Below are 21,110 nucleotides of genomic sequence, written 5' to 3'. Positions count from 1 at the left end.
ACTAGTAAACAATTCTTTTTTAATTTGCATGTTTTTTTTTTTTTTTTTTTGAACGGCAAGCTTGCATCAGTCCGGACCGAAGCCTAGTCATCATTTGCAGATACACACGCGTTCGGGCAGGAAACCCGAACCATATTACAGGGATCCGAACCTTAAACCATCCCGAGGGGCAGGCGGGTCGGATCTGGGTCCTGAATAGGTCGGTAAAACCTTCCCAGGGGCAACCCGGCTTATGGTAAGTAAGCCTACCACGGGTATTTTTAAAGAGTGGGATTCGAACTTGAATCCACTGCTACCCCTTGCCCTGGCCCCACCGAAGTGAAACCAAGGATACCACTCAGCCACCGCTGGAATGGTTAATTAATTTGCATGTTCAATTCTATATACCAAATATCAAATATGTTACTTTTTGACTATCAGCACCAAATCCATTCCAAAATGAGAAATTCTATGGCTATAAAATTTTTACAAACCAAGTTATACAAAATGACATGATGGATATTTAAGTAAAACAATTATGTTAGTTTTTATTTTATTTTAATAATATAACATAACATCTTAATCTTATTTTATGGAGTAATACTTACGGGGGATGATTTTAACACACCCTTTTTTGATCCTCACACACCTATTTTAACCTTTTACTCTTCTAATAATACTTCATTTCTTTAAATTGATGTGTGAGGATCAAAAAAGTGTGTGTGAGAATCATCCCCCTTACTTGTACAACGACGTATCACTAAAATATTCAACATAGGTACCTCTTCATTTTGATTATATAAATTGTTTGACTAAAATATGACTTATATTACAAGAAATACTACAAAACGAGTATTGAGATACGGCATTAGAGTCCAAATCAAATTGCTTTGAGGAGCTCACACGTGAACCCAATAAATCTCTATTCTTATACACCAAAACCAAAGATCAAAACTTTATTGAAAATTCTTTCAATTCTTATTACTGTATTAACTTGTTAATCAAACCCCAAAATTTTGATCTTGAAAATATCATTGTAACACAAATTCACAATGATCTTTTCATTAAAGCAATCGCATATAACAAGTCCTGTATGCAATTCCAAGATCATTGATCATCGGAAAAATACTCAATCACAATTCTTGGTTTTACCGCCTGTTTCTAACCCTAAAATTAACAAACTTTTAATTGCCTCAAATTTAAAACCTTTACATGTATCTTCAATTCAAAATTTTGGGTCATTACAGAAATCAAGTGTTGCATGTAAGGCATATGAAGCTGATAGATCTGATGGGGAATTAATTGTTGAAAAAGTTGAAGCAGCAAGAAAGGCTAAAATTGGTGTTTATTTTGCAACATGGTGGTTTTTAAATGTTATTTTTAATATTTATAATAAAAAGGTTTTGAATGCTTTTCCGTATCCATGGTTGACGTCACTGTTATCTCTTGCTGCTGGATCAACCATCATGTTGATATCTTGGGCTACAAAAGTTGCTGAAGCACCTAATACTGATCTTGAATTCTGGAAATCTTTATTCCCTGTAAGCAAGTTTTAATTTTTTTTAGGGTTTATGATATGGGTACTGTTTAATTGTTTAGAAAATAATCTTGGTATTGTTCAATTCATCAAAAAATTGATCTGGGTATTGTTTATTTATGTTTTAGGGTTTATGATATGGGTTATGTTTGATTGTCTAAAATCAATCATGGTATTGTTTAGTTATTCAAATTTTGATATGGTATTGTTTATATGTCACTTATTAGGGTTTATGAGCTGAGATTTGGTTAACTGTTAAAATAACTAATCTGGGTTTGGTTAAATTAGTAAAAAATAAAAAATAAAAAATCTGGGTATTGATTATTATGTTACTTTTTAAAGTATATATGATCTGGATTTTGTTCTGAATTACCTTTAATTTGTCTCCATGTGATCTGGGGTATGTTTAATTGTTAATTTAAAAAAAAAAAATCTAATTTTTAAAATTTGTGTTTCTGTGATTACTTTTACAACTGTAAGGTTATTTTAATTATGACATTGTACAGGTTGCGTTGGCGCATACAATTGGCCATGTAGCAGCAACTGTAAGCATGTCAAAAGTTGCCGTTTCTTTCACACACATAATCAAAAGTGGTGAGCCTGCGTTTAGCGTTTTAGTCTCAAGATTCATCTTGGGAGAAACGTTCCCAATCGCGGTTTACTTGTCTCTTATACCGATCATTGGTGGTTGTGGTCTTTCCGCTCTTACTGAACTCAACTTCAACATGACTGGTAATTAAGGAGTATATAACTTGAAATATAGAATTAATTACTGGTTCTAATATGCGTTCTAATATGTTGTTTCTTGTTGATGTGTTTAGGTTTTATGGGAGCTATGATATCCAATTTGGCTTTTGTGTTTAGAAACATATTTTCGAAAAAAGGCATGAAGGGGAAGTCTGTTAGTGGAATGAACTATTATGCATGTTTATCATTGTTGTCACTTTTGATTCTTACGCCGTTTGCAATTGCTGTTGAAGGCCCAAAGATGTGGGCTGCTGGATGGCAAAATGCTATTACTGAGATCGGACCCCATTTCGTTTGGTAATGATTTTCGGCTTCTTAACTTTTACGTCTATTTCACAAAACATCTTTTTCACTGAAGTGTCTTCTTGTAGTCGTTTTAGCTATGGAGTCTTACTTTAGTAAATGATAGGATAGGATATTTCTAAAACTCAAATAATAACAACTTCAAATGAAATAAGCACACTGCATGTCCAAACGCTAGTTTCGACCTGCCTGTATACAACTGATTTTTGAGTTCTGAAATTCAACATCGTATGATGGTTTTCAAAAGGCACATCTAAACATGCCCTTAATTTATGGGGAAAAGGGTAGAAGGTTTTCCCCATTCGGGCTACCCGGAAGGGCGAGTAATCCGGCCCCATACTCTAATGTACACAGCCCAACAGAATTACTCTCTGGCTCTTTCCAACCCATCCCCGGCCACCACTAAATATTCGTCCTAGACATGATTCGAACCTGAAACCTCTTGCAAGGAACTCAAGAAACTTAGGGCCCAGCAGGATTACGCTCTTAGTTTATGAGTATACTAATTTTTTTATCAAATACGTAAGTTAGGGGGACAATCGCACCTGCAAGCCCTCTTTGCTTGCTGTGTAGTTATGCTGATAAAATTTAAAGACGACTCTTATATTAGTTTGTATGTTCAAATTGTAGATGTGTTCTTTCATGTTTGGTTTTATTGTGACATTAAAAGGCTAATAGTTTTTTAAAAAACTTTGTGAATAATAGGTGGGTGGCGGCCCAAAGTATCTTCTATCACTTATACAATCAAGTTTCGTATATGTCCCTTGATGAAATATCCCCGCTAACATTTAGTATTGGAAACACAATGAAACGTATATCTGTTATTGTTTCTTCTATCATCATTTTCCGTACACCCGTTCAACCAATCAATGCTCTTGGAGCTGCAATCGCTATTTTTGGAACTTTCTTGTATTCTCAGGTACCCTCTTGCCTTTCATTTACATACTGGTTATTTTTTACTATCTCATGACAAAATTTAATCCACTAGTCTGATATTTAACAGTTAATGGACTCGATTTACTAAAAGATGTGTCTTTTATTGCATAACAAATAAAATTTGATAATTTCAGTTAGAGGTAGCAATTTTGTCCTGTTTATGGTAAACGGATCGATTTTGGGTTATATTCTTTAACGGGTCATATGGGAGAGTTTTTAAAATTGGAATGTTATTGTTCGTTTTTGGGTTATATGTTCTTTTCAACTTTGTATGGAGTATATTGGAGGTTTTGAAGTCGAAATTATGATCAAAACATGATTATATAAAACAAAATGCTTTAATGGGTCCAAATTGCCACATCTATCTCTACTTATGTAAAATGTTTCATACCTGAAAACAGAGCCTCCGGGCGTTTGAAATCCTGACGTTTTGCAAACTAGTGAAAGTAGACAAGTCTTCTTTGGTTCTTAAAATAAATTTTAAAAGTAAGAGTTCAAAGACTAAAGTTTTTTCTTTGAGCCCCTTGAAATGAATGAAAAGATGGAGAGTAAGTATATGGAGTAAGCTTTGGGTGTTCATATCAAACTTTGTATCTTAAGTGAAGTAATTATTTAAATAAACATTTTGAATAAAAGAATAGGACAAAATTATGACTATTTTGCACCACTACATTGTGATAAGGTTATAGTCTAGCAATTTGTTAGTCTAATAAATCTATGTACCACAAGAACATCTTTTGATCTGAATAGTCAGCATTAACCGAAAGTTATTCACACATTCACATAATCAGTTTTACAGTTACTCATCATATTACCTTAAACCAAAAAAAAGGGTCAAATTTGATTACCTTCAAACAAAATCTTTATGGTTTTTGTCCTAAAAAGGCGGATTACCTAAATTAACACCAAAAGTCTGTATCTTTGTGATATTTTCTTGCTTTTTTACACATTTTGTAGTGTTTATTCTTCGGGTGATGATATGTATACAACCAAATTTTGATATGTACACAACCAAATTGCTTTGAATGTTGTACTGTACAACACAATAAAGCATATTTGGTTGTGTACATATAAAAAATGGTTGTGGACATATCAATTCCCTTATTCTAATATCATCTTTGTTTAAACTTGAAAAAGGCGAAACAGTGAAGAACGGAGAAGAAAGATTTACGAGGTTGTAGTGTTAACGGATAATGTTAAATATATCATCCATGATGGCATTATCAGCAAGGTAAGATAGTAGCTTGAATATGTTGTAGATAATAAGAATGGATGAGTTATTTACTTAGATACTGTAGAAAGGATTAGACTTTTTTGCCCCCCAAGTTTGTGGGTGGTAAGGAGTGAGTTCTGTTTTTCCTTCCAATAAACATGGGCGAATTCGGTATTTAGTTTTTCAATAAAACAACTATTGCTTTGCGATCATACAATGTTATTTAGTATCATTTGGTATCTGTTCTTAAGAAGCTGAAGCATCAAGGGTAACATCCTAAAAAATAAATTGTTGACAATCTTTCATGATACATACTAATACTATATACTAGTTGGACTCCAATTGCAAAAAATTATAATGTTGAACTGAAAATGCAATTTGAGAAGTACCACAAGACCTGGTTTTCGATTTTTTTTTTACTGCAAACTCGAACCATACAAACAGGATTCGAACACATGACCTCAGTCCTCAAAGTCAAAGTGACTTCTCGATACTGCTAGGCCAAAAGCACATTGCTACATGGTTTTAGAATTTATTCTCTTGTAATCAAAGCCCAAATACTTTATTCATAATGTAGAACCAAAAAAAGAAAACATAACAACTATTTTATTTCATTAACATTATGAAGTACTACAAGAAAAGAAAAAACATAAACAAAAAACAGCATTGGTAACCCAAAAAAAACTAATACATTTTTTTCAATATTTTATTCGTAACATTTTTCTTCTTTGGTCGAGATCCTTTTTCTTGCACTACTAGGAACAAGATTGATGGTCTAGCCAAGCCAAGCTCGGTTGGGTTTGAATCAGGGTTCATCATTTTTAAGTCATTTTGGTATCAACATTTGAACTATGTACAAGTAAAACAACACATCATGGTTGCTATCTAGTTAAGGTCTATAATTGGTTCGCCTAAGTTTAGGTTAGGTTGAAAAGACTACTCTAAGTTGAATAGCCGAGCCTTAATGAACTTGAAAATCTTGTTCACATTAATGTTGTGTGTCGAGCTCGAAAAGAACAATGTTGCTTTCATAACCTTAGCATATGTTCGTCCCTGCCACATCATTGACGATCTACTTTATTCCAAGTTTTGTTTATGGCGAAAAGACGGTAATAATACAAGTAGACATAATGATGTGGAGGATATTTTTGGTCTTGGAGAATTATTGGGTATTAATTTGTCTGGGTGCAAAAATTCGTTGAATCGTGAGCGAAGAAGTAGTTTCCAATGAAGATTGTTTCTATTAATAGTTGTGGATCGAGAGTTCGTACTAAACGAATTGGATTCGTGATTTTTGTGTATCGGTGAATGTTCAATTCTTGGGCATTCAAGAATCTAAATTATCCCGGTTACAAATGTTTCGGTTAAAGTCTTTCTGGGGAAATCATAACTTTGATTATGCTTTACGTTTATCTCATGGTTTTTCAGGTGGCATCATTTCGATTTGGGACCCAACAGCGTTTTCTAGATCTGATATATGGTGTGACGATAATTATGTTATTGTAAAAGGTACGTGGGTGCGTGAAAAATTAGAGGTGTTCATGGTTAATGTTTATGCCCCTCAAATGTTAGCTGATAAAGTTGTTTTATGGAGTAAGTTATCGTCGTTCATGAATGCTAATCCGGGAAATTTCATTTTGATGGGTGATTGGAACGCTGTTAGGGTGCCGGGTGATAGATGTGGGTCTGATTTTTGTGCTCATGATGCTCGTGAGTTCAATGATTTTATTGATTCTAATATTCTGTATGAAGTTCCTTTAGGTGGTCTTCATTTTACTTGGCGTACCAAAGCAGGTGATAAATTAAGCAAACTGGATCGATTTTTTGTTTCAGATAACGTGCTTAATGTTGTTAACGATTTGAAAGGGTTGGTGTTACCTTGCGGGTATTCGGATCATTCCCCGATTTTGTTGTTTCAAGATAAGGTGGACTTTGGTCCTACGTATTTTAAAATTTTCGATTCTTGGTTTGCTAGAGCTGATTTTGAGGCGACTGTTAAAGATGCTTGGAGTTCGATTAACAGGAAGTCGAACGATGATATTGTGGTTAAGATGCGTGCCATGAAACAACACCTAAAGAACTGGATTCATATGTCTAGAGACAAAGAAGACTCGCGACTTATTGATATCACTAATAATATTAATAATCTCGATGTTCTTATTGATGCAGGTAACGCTAGCCAGGACACGATTAACAGGCGTAATTCCTTGGCTGTTGAACGTGACGAGCTTATAAAACTTAAAGAGTCAGACGTCTTACAAAAAGCTAGAATTAAATGGGACGTGGAGGGGGATGAAAATTCTAAATTTTTCCATTGCTCCATGAAACATAAAAGAAGGAATCAGAACTTGCAGGGTTTGATGGTTGATGGGTGATCAAGCATAGAATAATCGGGTCGGGTTCGGTCCATGCTTGACATCAATAATGGGGATTTAAGGGTCAATTGAGTTTAACTCTCCTGTCCAGAGTACCGTGAATAACCCCTTGCGAGATGATGATCTCAACAGGGGTGGTTAAACATTAGACCCACCTCAGCGGGTGGTCCGGTCATTGATGGCTCGCGCTATAAGATAGGGTTTCTGTTCACAGAACGTTACCTGTATTTCAAGAATGTCTAGTGTAATGCTATGAGTCCGGTAGCGCGGGTATATTTGCGCTATGCGCTGCTGTTCTTAGAACGTGTGTGTGAAGGTGGAAAAATCTAGATCCCTTTCGTTCTGTGGACGAAGTCTTGTATTTATAGGATAAGCTTTCTTGTCTTCTATTGCCACGTAATGAGGCTAAACAAATCGTGGCCTGCAAATAGTACGTCCTCAGGCGAGCTGGTCCGACAAAAGTAAAAAGTGTTCTTGTCGGCTCTGATTCTTGTCTGCCAGGTGTCCTCTGCCAGCTACAGCATCGCCCGTCATGTGACCGCTACCTATGCGCGCTTATAGGACTAGCGCAATGGTAATAAGTATAGCGCTTCAGGCCTTGGCGCGCTCTGGTAATTCCTAGTGGCGATGCTGTTTGATACGCTACACGAGCTGATCGGGTATGCATATCATTAAGTCCCCCCAGTTCAATGTTATGCGCATTTGCGGCGCATGGCATTGAACTCAACTTGTAGCTATCGTTCAATGGCGCGGGTAGGTGCGGCGCGTGGCGTTGAACTCAACTCGTAACTGACGTTCAATGGTGCACGTAGGTGCGGCGCGAGGCGTTGAACTCAACTCGTAACTGTCGTTCAATGGTGCGCGTAGGTGCGGCGCGTGGCGTTGAACTCAACTCGTAACTGTCGTTCAATGGTGCGCGTAGGTGCGGCGCGTGGCGTTGAACTCAACTCGTAGCTGTCGTTCAATGGTGCGCGTAGGTGCGTCGCGAGGCGTTGAACTCAACTCGTAACTGTCGTTCAATGGTGCGCGTAGGTGCGGTGCGTGGCGTTGAACTCAACTCGTAACTGTCGTTCAATGGTGCACGTAGGTGCGGCGCGTGGCATTGAACTCAACTCGTAGCTGTCGTTCAATGGTGCTCGTAGGTGCGGCGCGAGGCGTTGAACTCAACTCGTAACTGTCGTTCAATGGTGCGCGTAGGTGCGGCGCGTGGCGTTAAACTCAACTCGTAACTGTCGTTCAATGGTGTGTGTAGGTGCGGCGCGTGGCATTGAACTCAACTCGTAGATGTCGTTCAATGGTGCGCGTAGGTGCGGCGCGAGGCGTTGAACTCAACTCGTAACTGTCGTTCAACTACTTTTTTACTGCGCGCCGCCATCTTCTTCTTTTTTATATTTAAAAAGTATTTTGTCCTGTTGCATTAAATGCAGGAAAACCGAAGCGACGGTTTGTCAGATGCTACAGTTGTATTCCTGCCGATTTCGCCGCCTTTTGTTTCCTCATACTCTTCCTGTAACGACCCGGATTTTTCCGATCGTTTTACACTTATAAGATTAATATTTACATAAATTAAACCTTACCAACATGATAAGCAATCTAAATTGTTGAGACTTATGTTTTTGAAAAGAGTTTTACACAACGTTTGACCGTCCAATTTGACCGATGATATCACGAAATATATAACATACGATAATTATACGTTTGTGTATATATATGTATTTTTATATATTTAACATGATCTAAGAATGTTTTAACATCTCATTGTGTACTAATAACAATGAGGTATAAGTATATTTTGAGACTACTAACTTAAGTTTTCAAAACGATAACTATATGTGACGTTCTTCGACTTAAATACTTAAAACTTATAATGCTTATACATGTATCGTATAGATATGTATTTTATCACTTTTAAAGGATTTATATACATAAAACAATATAAGTATATTTACAAAAGATAGCTATATTTGAATCCTCGTTCCGTTTTCTCAAGATTTTTATACGTATATCTAGGGTATATGTACCCGTATCATACCCAGCTTCTATACGTATTTACTATTGGTATATACACATCACAATCACTTTATTAGCAGCCATGAGTCAGCCAATTTTGGATCTTAGTATGCATGATTAATCAATTTGGCATATTACAAGACTTTTGCACAATATTACAAATTTATACATCTTTTCACCACCATTTATACTCCATTCCATTTTCATTTTTACTACACATTTTCTATAACCAAAAACACACTCTTAGGAACCTTAAGTGTTCTTCACAATCTCAGCAAATAACCATGAAGATCTAGCTTCAAAAACAACCCTTAATCATCATAAGAAAATCCATTCAAGAACACTTCAAAAATCCTTCCAAGTAAACAAGTTTACTTCCAACCTTTCAATCCAACTCCACCACTCTTTTGATTCTAGGATTTTTCTCATCTCTTACAGTAACTTTGTCCAAGTAACTTGAGATAGTAACCTTATTCATAATCTTATTCAATTCATATTCATATAGCTATCTTATTTTGTGGTATAAAATTTTAACAACAAGAACATAGTTTGAATGATTTCAAACTTGTTCGCAAACTAAATAGATCCTTCTAACTTGACTTTTAAAACACTTCAAGACATGTAATATATCATAATGATATGCTAACTTAACAAGATATAACTTGGTTTTACAAAGAACACCTTAAAAACTGAATCTACGTCGTCGGAGTGCAACCGGGGGCTGTTTTGGGTTGGATAATTAAAAACCATCTTAAGCTTTGAATTGGAAGTTCATATTCTGGAAAAATGATATTTCTTATGAATATGTTAACACATAAAAATTTCATGGTTTAACTCAAAGTGTAAGTATTTTTAGAAAAATGATCATTAAATGTTGTTTTTATGATGGAAAATGATCACTTTCATAAGTTTCACCAAAGTTTGACCTATAACCTGTGATTTCGAATACAACCTAAGGTATTTTCAGTTCATATTCTTAAAATTTGACTCGATCCAAGGAAGTGGCAAGTTGAACCAACAAAAACGGAGTTGTAATGAAGAAACTACGACTAAAACAAGATCGGGTATGCGAAGCTAGTTTAGCTACGAAAATATTTGGAGAAAAATTAAATTAATCATATATTTCTAATTAATATGATATTTCATATATATTTACTTATGATTTGATTTTATATATTTCAGGACCACCCGTAAACAACACGAGAAGATTAATCATAAGACCTCATGATTGTACGCAACACGTCATTTGACAACACGGTACTTTATGTACGCAACACGTCATTTGACAACATGGTACCATGGGTCAAGATTAATTCTGATCAATACGAATACGATGGGGTATTTATTTATTTTATTGAGCAACTAATTGTGGACCACTAACATCGGACTGCTAACTACGGACTAAGAAAATATTAAAAGTATTAAAAGTATATATATATATATGTGTATATATATATATATATATATATATATATATATATATATATATATAAATATAAATATATATATATAACGATTACTTAAAAAGAAAATATGTTGATATATTATATATATGGTTAGGTTCGTGATATCTATCGGAGACCAAGTCGTGATAAATACCTTCAAGGCAAAAGTGAGTATATAGTCCCACTTTTAAACTCTAAATATTTCGGGATGAGAATACATGCATTTTATGATTTACGTTATGGACACAAGTGATTAAAAATATATATTCTACATTGAGTTGTACCACTGGCATACTTCCCTGTAACTTGGTAACTATTATTTACATGAGGTATTGTAAACGCGAATCCTGTTGATAGATCTATCGGGCCTGACAACCCCAACCGGACTGGACGACCAGTATTCAACGGTTGCACAGTACTTCGTTTCGGTGACTACACTTGGTACGGTGTAGTAAGATTTCATAATAAAGGGAATATGCGACGTTGATTAAATGTTAAGTATGGTTATCAAGTGCTCAACAACTTAGAATATTTTTATTAAAACATTTATATATGAAATCTTGTGGTCTATATTTATAACGCTGCCGGCATTAAACCTATATCTCACCAACTTTATGTTGACGTTTTAAGCATGTTTATTCTCAGGTGATAACTAAAAGCTTCCGCTGCAACATGTTGAATTTAAGCAAGATCTTGAGTATGCATATTTGTGTCAAAAATAAAACTGCATATCGGAGGATTTGTAATGTAAAATATGTTGGAGGTCGTATTGTTATTATCACATGTAAAGTTTGTAAGTCTAAGATTATCGCTAAACGATAATCATTATTAAGTTGTTTAAACCTTGTATTTGTAATAAAAGCTATGGTTTGTATTGTAAAAACGAATGCAGTTTTTGAAAAATGTCGCATATAGAGGTCAATACCTTGCGATGAAATCATATGTTATTGTATTCGTCTTTATGGTTAAGGTCGGGTTATGACATGTTGTATCAGAGCGTTGGTCTTAGAGAACCAGAAAATTTGCATTAGTGTGTCTTATCGAGTTTGTTAGGATGCATTAGTGAGTCTGGACTTTGACCGTGTTTGATTTCGAAAACTATTGCTTATCCTTGTTGGTTAAAAAAAATTAATATGTAAATATTATGTGGTACTAACGTGCTAGTTGTTATGTGATAGATGTCTGGCTTAGAACTTGTTATCACATTCAACGACTCCGAACCAGAATCTTCAGATGGTGTTCCAGTCATTAACCTGTCCGATGATAAAAACGATACCTTTGGGGAAGACTCAAAATTTTCGGATGAATCAATTGAAGAGGAACCGGAAATTGATCCTGAGGAGGAAGAAATACAGGAAATTACGAAAGACAAGTTTGAAAGAGGAAAGAAACGAAAGGCTACTGAATTGGAAAATCCAAATCCCAAGTTTAGTGAGGATGTTGTGGCACCAACTCCACCAGACACTTCCACCCCTATTCCCGCTATTCCTATTAGTTCTATCCCGGCATCCAGTTCTTCAGCCCCTCCACCAAAACGCAGGGAGACAGTCAAGATAACCAATAAGCGATTTCTTTGAACACAAACGTTTTGGGTTAAATGATGCGCTGTTGTTTTAAACCATGGGATCATATAACGTTTTGTATAATATTACTAGTGTGGTTTGCTTAATATTGGATGTAAGATAAGCATATGTAAAATAGTGAAGTGTGAAATTCAATAATTTTCCATGGTTGAGTATTATTTGGGTGATAGTAATTGATTTCTGTACTAAGCTATTAAGTATGAACTTTAACGGGTAGGTACTACCCTAGATATAATTATAAAACGCTAATAAGAAGAAAAGGCTTTTATAATAATAACTGGTTCATATTATTAATAAGCTACGGTGTACTGTAAATACATACTACATCTATAATATTCCATGTGAATAATTATTTTTTTTCATTCTTATTGAAGATTATGGCGCGATTGAACCGAATGACGGAACAAGAAATCGAGGAACTCATCAATCAGCGAGTGGACGACAGAATGTTATGGGTCGAGGCTGCGAGAGGTGCTGCAGTTAACCCAAATCCTCGTGTGGGATGTACTTACAAAACTTTTCAAGGTAGCCCTCATCATTCAGTGGAACAGAAGGACCAGTCGGTTTAACCCGGTGGATCGAAAAGATTGAGTCTGTGTTTAAAATCAGTGGTTGCATTGAGAAGGACATGACCAAGTATGCATCGTGCACCTTACAAGATAGTGCACTCACATGGTGGAAAAACTATGTGAAGGCCGTAGGAGGAGATGTAGCTTATGATACTCCCTGGGAAGAATTCAAAACAATGCTAATCAACGAGTATTGTCCAAGGAACGAGGTTAGGAAGTTGGAAGCTGAATTACGAATCCTGAAAGTTGTTGGTACTGAACTCACCAACTACAATCAGCGATTCATGGAATTAGCTTTGCTATGTCCCGAATTGGTACCAACCGAAGAACGGAAGATAGAACTGTACAAAGATGGTTTGCCTAAAAATGTCAAAGCAAATGTTACAGCATCGAAACCCAAGACTATTCACAAAGCCATCACCATGGCGAACGAGTTGATGGACCAGATTATTCTGGATAAGAACACCGATGTCAAGACATCGGGAAACAAAAGAAAGTGGGAAGGTAATCATCAACAATCCAACAAGAAACAAGAAACCACGCAAGGTGCGGGTAGCGGTTCGAACTCAGGTTACAAAGGACGAAATCCTTTATGTAACAGATGCCACAAACATCACTCTGGTTATTGTAATGTGGTGTGCGAAAATTGTAATCGAAGGGGTCATCTTGCTGAAGATTGTCGGATTCCTGTTACAAATACAAATGGCACCAAGACTCCTGCCACTAATGCAAATAGAACTGCCTTGGCCACTGTTACCTGTTATGGGTGTAGGAAACAGGGTCATTATAAGAGCCAGTGTCCGAATCCAGAGAAGAATAATGGATCTGCACGTGGAAGAGCATTTGTTATTAATGCTAGAGAGACGTGTGAAGACCCGGAGCTTGTTACGGGTACGTTTACCATTAATAACTTATCCGCATCTATTATATTTGATACTGGTGCCGATAGAAGTTACGTGAGTAGAGACTTTTACGCTAAATTGAATTGTTCATCATTACCTCTAGATGCTAAGTACATGATTGAGTTAGCTAATGGTAAACTAATTAAATCCGATAAAATTTGCCGTGATTGTAAAATAAATTTAGCCGGAGAAATATTTAAGATTGATTTGATACCCGTAGAATTAGAAAGTTTTGATGTAATAGTCGGCATGGACTGGATGTCCAAAATAGGAGCTGAAGTTGTGTGTGCCAAGAAGGCAATTCGCATTCCTCGTAAGGATAAAACGCCAGTAATGATTTATGGAGAGAAGGGTAACTCAAAGCTAAAACTCATTAGTTGTTTGAAAGCTCAAAAGTGCTTGAAGAAAGGGTGCTATCTTAGCACATGTTAATAAAGTCGAAACGAAGGAAAAAGTGAAGAGCATCAATGGCGTGCCTGTGGCAAGAGATTTTCCTGAAGTCTTTCCGGAAGAGTTGCCGGGATTACCTCCATTTAGATCTGTAGAATTTCAAATAGATCTAGTACCAGGAGCTGCACCAGTGGCTCGTGCTCCATATAGACTTGCACCATCTGAGTTAAAAGAACTTCAGAGTCAGTTAAAAGAATTACTGGACCGTGGATTCATACGACCAAGTACTTCACCGTGGGGAGCTCCGATTCTATTCGTCAAGAAGAAAGATGGATCTTTTAGGATGTGTATAGATTATCATGAATTAAATAAGTTAACTATCAAGAATCGGTATCCACTACCGAGAATTGACGACTTATTTGATCAACTGCAAGGATCATGTGTGTACTCGAAAATCGACTTAAGATCGGGCTATCATCAATTACGTGTCAAAGAAGAAGATATTCCGAAAACTGCTTTTCGGACACGTTATGGTCATTACGAATTTTTGGTTATGCCGTTTGGGTTGACTAATGCGCCAGCTGTATTCATGGACCTCATGAATCGAGTTTGTAGTCCGTATTTAGATAAGTTTGTTATCGTTTTCATTGACGATATTCTTATCTATTCCAAGAGTGAGCAAGAGCATGAGCAGCATTTAGAATTGTTAAGAAAAGAACAGTTATACGCCAAATTTTCTAAGTGTGTATTTTGGTTGAAAGAAGTGCAATTTCTTGGCCACGTTGTTAGTAGCAAAGGAATTCAGGTTGATCCAGCTAAAATTGTGGCCATTGAAAAATGAGAGACTCCTAAGACACCAACGCAGATACGCCAATTTTTGGGTTTAGCTGGTTATTATAGAAGGTTTATTCAAGATTTTTCCCGAATAGCTAAACTATTAACAACGTTAACGCAAAAAGGGAAGAAGTACGAATGGACTTCTGAGCAGGAAAGTGCATTTCAATTACTGAAGAAGAAGTTGACTACAGCACCTATTTTATCGTTACCTGAAGGGAACGATGATTTTGAGATATATTGTGACGCTTCGCGACAAGGTTTTGGTTGCGTCCTTATGCAACGGAAGAAAGTTATAGCATATGCATCTCGACAATTGAAGATTCACGAGCGGAATTATATGACGCATGATTTAGAATTGGGAGCAGTAGTGTTTGCATTGAAGATATGGAGACACTATTTATATGGGGTTAAATGCACTGTGTTTACTGATCATAAAAGCCTTCAACATATTTTTGATCAGAAACAGCTGAACATGAGGCAACGTAGGTGGGTCGAGCTGATAAACGACTATGATTGTGAGATTCGCTATCATCCCGGGAAAGCGAATGTAGTGGCCGATGCTCTAAGCAGAAAGGAACGGGAACCAATTCGAGTACGAGCAATGAACATAAAAATTCGCATGAATCTCAACTCACAAATCAAAGAGGCTCAACGAGAAGCTCTTACTAAAGAAAACATAGGAAATGAAATAATGAAGAAGTATGAGAAGCAACTCGTTATGCGGGAAAACGGAATTCGATATTTTGCAAACCGTATTTGGGTACCAAAGTTGGGTGGATTAAGGAAGTTGATATTGAACGAGGCATATAAGACAAGATACTCGATACATCCTGGAGTTGGAAAGATGTATCAAGATCTTAAGACGCATTATTGGTGGCCTAATTTGAAGACAGACATTACAACATATGTTGGGGAATGTTTAACTTGTTCCAAAGTCAAAGCAGAACACCAGAAGCCGTCAGGGTTACTTCAACAACCAGAAATCCCAGAATGGAAATGGGACGGTGTTACTATGGATTTCATCACAAAGTTACCTAAGACTGCCTGGGGTTATGACACCATTTGGGTAATAGTTGATCGTCTCACCAAATCTGCACATTTCTTGCCTATAAAGGAAATGGATAGAATGGAGAAACTATTACGATTATACATAAAGGAAATTGTTTCAAGGCATGGAATACCTATTTCCATTATATCCGATCGTGATAGTAGATTTACATCAAAGTTTTGGCAATCACTACAGGAGGCCCTGGGAACTCGTTTGGATATGAGCACCGCATATCATCCACAAACTGACGGGCAGAGTGAAAGAACAATTCAGACTCTTGAAGACATGCTCAGGGCATGTGTGATAGATTTTGGAAACGGATGGGATAAGTATCTACCATTAGCAGAATTCTCGTATAATAACAGTTATCATGCGAGCATTAAAGCTGCACCATTCGAAGCACTGTATGGAAGGAAGTGTAGATCCCCTATCTGTTGGAATGAAGTAGGAGATCGACAATTAACTGGTCCCGAGATCATACACGAAACGACTGAGAAGATAGTACAAATCAAGGAGAGATTGAAAACAGCCCGTAGTCGCCAAAAGAGCTACGCCGATGTCCGAAGGAAACCATTAGAGTTTCAGATCGGTGACATGGTTATGTTAAAGGTGTCACCTTGGAAAGGTGTAATACGTTTCGGTAAAAGGGGTAAACTGAACCCAAGGTATGTAGGCCCGTTCAAGAACATCGAACGCATCGGACCGGTAGCTTATCGACTCGAGTTACCACAACAACTCGCCGGAGTACATAATTCATTTCACATCTCAAACCTCAAAAAATGTCTTGCAAAGGAAGATCTCACCATTCCTCTTGAAGAAATCCAAGTCGATGAGAAACTACAATTCATAGAAGAACCAGTCGAAATCATGGACCGTGAAGTTAAACGGCTCAAGCAGAGCAACATACCAATCATTAAGGTTCGTTGGAATGCTCGAAGAGGTCCCGAGTTTACTTGGGAATGAGAGGATCAGATGAAACAAAAGTACCCACATTTGTTTCCCGAGAACGCAAAATAGGTACAACTTTAAAATTTCGGGACGAAATTTATTTAACGGGTAGGTACTGTAACGACCCGGATTTTTCCGATCGTTTTACACTTATAAGATTAATATTTACATAAATTAAACCTTACCAACATGATAAGCAATCTAAATTGTTGAGACTTATGTTTTTGAAAAGAGTTTTACACAACGTTTGACCGTCCAATTTGACCGATGATATCACAAAATATATAACATACGATAATTATACGTTTGTGTATATATATGTATTTTTATATATTTAACATGATCTAAGAATGTTTTAACATCTCATTGTGTACTAATAACAATGAGGTATAAGTATATTTTGAGACTACTAACTTAAGTTTTCAAAACGATAACTATATGTGACGTTCTTCGACTTAAATACTTAAAACTTATAATGCTTATACATGTATCGTATAGATATGTATTTTATCACTTTTAAAGGATTTATATACATAAAACAATATAAGTATATTTACAAAAGATAGCTATATTTGAATCCTCGTTCCGTTTTCTCAAGATTTTTATACGTATATCTAGGGTATATGTACCCGTATCATACCCAGCTTCTATACGTATTTACTATTGGTATATACACATCACAATCACTTTATTAGCAGCCATAAGTCAGCCAATTTTGGATCTTAGTATGCATGATTAATCAATTTGGCATATTACAAGACTTTTGCACAATATTACAAATTTATACATCTTTTCACCACCATTTATACTCCATTCCATTTTCATTTTTACTACACATTTTCTCTAACCAAAAACACACTCTTAGGAACCTTAAGTGTTCTTCACAATCTCATCAAATAACCATGAAGATCTAGCTTCAAAAACAACCCTTAATCATCATAAGAAAATCCATTCAAGAACACTTCAAAAATCCTTCCAAGTAAACAAGTTTACTTCCAACCTTTCAATCCAACTCCACCACTCTTTTGATTCTAGGATTTTTCTCATCTCTTACAGTAACTTTGTCCAAGTAACTTGAGATAGTAACCTTATTCATAATCTTATTCAATTCATATTCATATAGCTATCTCATTTTGTGGTATAAAATTTTAACAACAAGAACATAGTTTGAATGATTTCAAACTTGTTCGCAAACTAAATAGATCCTTCTAACTTGACTTTTAAAAAACTTCAAGACCTGTAATATATCATAATGATATGCTAACTTAACAAGATATAACTTGGTTTTACAAAGAACACCTTAAAAACTGAATCTACGTCGTCGGAGTGCAACCGGGGGCTGTTTTGGGTTGGATAATTAAAAACCATCTTAAGATTTGAATTGGAAGTTCATATTATGGAAAAATGATATTTCTTATGAATATGTTAACACATAAAAATTTCATGGTTTAACTCAAAGTGCAAGTATTTTTAGAAAAATGATCATTAAATGTTGTTTTTATGATGGAAAATGATCACTTTCATAAGTTTCACCAAAGTTTGACCTATAACCTGTGATTTCGAATACAACCTAAGGTATTTTCAGTTCATATTCTTAAAATTTGACTCGATCCAAGGAAGTGGCAAGTTGAACCAACAAAAACGGAGTTGTAATGAAGAAACTACGACTAAAACAAGATCGGGTATGCGAAGCTAGTTAAGCTACGAAAATATTTGGAGAAAAATTAAATTAATCATATATTTCTAATTAATATGATATTTCATATATATTTACTTATGATTTGATTTTATATATTTCAGGACCACCCGTAAACAACACGAGAAGATTAATCATAAGACCTCATGATTGTACGCAACACGTCATTTGACAACACGGTACTTTATGTACACCACACGTCATTTGACAACATGGTACCATGGGTCAAGATTAATTCTGATCAATACGAATACGGTGGGGTATTTATTTATTTTATTGAGCAACTAATTGTGGACCACTAACATCGGACTGCTAACTACGGACTAAGAAAATATTAAAAGTATTAAAAGTATATATATATATATATATATATATATGTAACGATTACTTAAAAAGAAAATATGTTGATATATTATATATATGGTTAGGTTCGTGATATCTATCGGAGACCAAGTCGTGATAAATACCTTCAAGGCAAAAGTGAGTATATAGTCCCACTTTTAAACTCTAAATATTTCGGGATGAGAATACATGCATTTTATGATTTATGTTATGGACACAAGTGATTAAAAATATATATTCTACATTGAGTTGTACCACTGGCATACTTCCCTGTAACTTGGTAACTATTATTTACATGAGGTATTGTAAACGCGAATCCTGTTGATAGATCTATCGGGCCTGACAACCCCAACCGGACTGGACGACCAGTATTCAACGGTTGCACAGTACTTCGTTTCGGTGACTACACTTGGTACGGTGTAGTAAGATTTCATAATAAAGGGAATATGCGACGTTGATTAAATGTTAAGTATGGTTATCAAGTGCTCAACAACTTAGAATATTTTTATTAAAACATTTATATATGAAATCTTGTGGTCTATATTTATAATGCTGCCGGCATTAAACCTATATCTCACCAACTTTATGTTGACGTTTTAAGCATGTTTATTCTCAGGTGATAACTAAAAGCTTCCGCTGCAACATGTTGAATTTAAGCAAGATCTTGAGTATGCATATTTGTGTCAAAAATAAAACTGCATATCGGAGGATTTGTAATGTAAAATATGTTGGAGGTCGTATTGTTATTATCACATGTAAAGTTTGTAAGTCTAAGATTATCGCTAAACGATAATCATTATTAAGTTGTTTAAACCTTGTATTTGTAATAAAAGCTATGGTTTGTATTGTAAAAACGAATGCAGTTTTTGAAAAATGTCGCATATAGAGGTCAATACCTCGCGATGAAATCATATGTTATTGTATTCGTCTTTATGGTTATGGTCGGGTTCTGACACTTCCCTTTCCATCTTTCGACACGTGGCTCAATCTCCGCCCTTGATATTTTAACCGCCCATTTTCAACTTCCCTTAGGGCCTCTTCCATGTTTTTACTCTCCTATAAATACTTCATAATCATCTCTCTCAATTTTTTACTTCATCTTTGCTCTTCATTCTCGTACAAATCTTATCGGCTTACTACTTCGACCTCGTCTATTAGCTTTTTCAGGTTAGCGCCCACTTAGTCTCTCTTCTTACGATTCTTTGATTTATTTGTTAATAGATGGCCTCGTCTTCCTCTACTACTGAGCCCCCAAACTGTGAGGTTATCAACTCTGTTATGATGCAGCGCAAAGTCGCGCAGTTGGTGAAGTGGTATCCACCTTTGGCTTATTTGAATCCTGTTGCGCCCCTGGCTTGTCAGCGCTCTAGTGATGTTATTGATGGTAAGGTTACCGTATATAGGCAGGTCATGTTGGATAGGAATGTGCGCTATCCTCCTACTTCTTTCTTTATGGAGGTTCTTAGTCACTTCAATGTTGGCATCGGGCAGCTGCACCCTTATAGCGCATGTCGCGTTATTCTTTTCGAGATGATTTGCCAGCACTATCAATTTCCTCCATCGCTAAGCTTGTTTAAGAACGTATTTTCATGTCGTAAGAATCAACAGAGCTGGTATTCTTTCAATGACAGGATTTTGTTTGTTCAGCGCACGAAAGCTGGGGTGCGCAGGAGGTGGAAGAATTCGTTTTTCTTTATCGACGATTCATTTATCCCGCTTGCATATAGAAATATTTGTGCGTGGCATACCGGTGCTATTAGCGCGGAGTTAAACGTTAGGCCTCCCCTTTCCCCTGATGAGCAGCAGAGACTTGTTCATTTTTATAACCGCGAACTCCCTATCCGTCCATATAGCTCCGATATTTTAAGGGTTGCTAATTTGTGTCCCTATCCGCCTGCCATGTCAGTTATCTTAGACACCGATGATAACGGTAGGCGGCAGAGATGCATCTAGACAGGCTTCTGGCTTCGCGCGATATTGAGGGCGTTCATACTGAGACGCCTAATGTGGAGAATCAGGGTGACCAGGTGATGTTATGCGAGGTGTATACGAAATAGCTTATATTTTACTAGGAAAAACTATTAAATACGATACAATTTTACACAAGATATTTATTTATTTATAGAATGGATATACTTAAACCTTGCTACAACACTTATAGGCAGTGTACCTAATCGTACAGTAGTGTAGTTTTTAGTAAGTCCGGTTCGTTCCACAGGGAAATCTTTAAACAAAGCTCAACGCTATATT

General features: G+C 36.1%; 2 protein-coding genes across 2 annotated transcripts; both read left to right on the top strand.

The window, feature by feature from the left end:
- Positions 1-812: 812 nt before the first annotated feature.
- LOC139846901 (glucose-6-phosphate/phosphate translocator 2, chloroplastic-like) lies at positions 813-4,927 on the top strand. Its single transcript, XM_071836452.1, has 5 exons — positions 813-1,520; positions 2,023-2,248; positions 2,338-2,560; positions 3,272-3,485; positions 4,640-4,927. The coding sequence occupies exons 1-5, from the start codon at positions 1,032-1,034 to the stop codon at positions 4,649-4,651; spliced, it is 1,164 nt and encodes a 387-aa protein (XP_071692553.1). The 5' UTR covers positions 813-1,031; the 3' UTR covers positions 4,652-4,927.
- A 779-nt stretch (positions 4,928-5,706) lies between these two features.
- On the top strand, positions 5,707-7,090 carry LOC139848506 (uncharacterized). The gene is made up of 2 exons (XM_071838235.1): positions 5,707-5,932; positions 6,144-7,090. Exons 1-2 carry the CDS (start codon positions 5,707-5,709, stop codon positions 7,088-7,090), a joined length of 1,173 nt encoding a protein of 390 aa, XP_071694336.1.
- The last annotated feature ends 14,020 nt before the right edge of the window (positions 7,091-21,110 follow it).

This window comes from Rutidosis leptorrhynchoides, chromosome 5 (assembly GCF_046630445.1).
Source record: "Rutidosis leptorrhynchoides isolate AG116_Rl617_1_P2 chromosome 5, CSIRO_AGI_Rlap_v1, whole genome shotgun sequence".
Lineage (NCBI taxonomy): Eukaryota > Viridiplantae > Streptophyta > Magnoliopsida > Asterales > Asteraceae > Rutidosis > Rutidosis leptorrhynchoides.
This window is presented reverse-complemented; position numbering and strand designations above follow the sequence as displayed.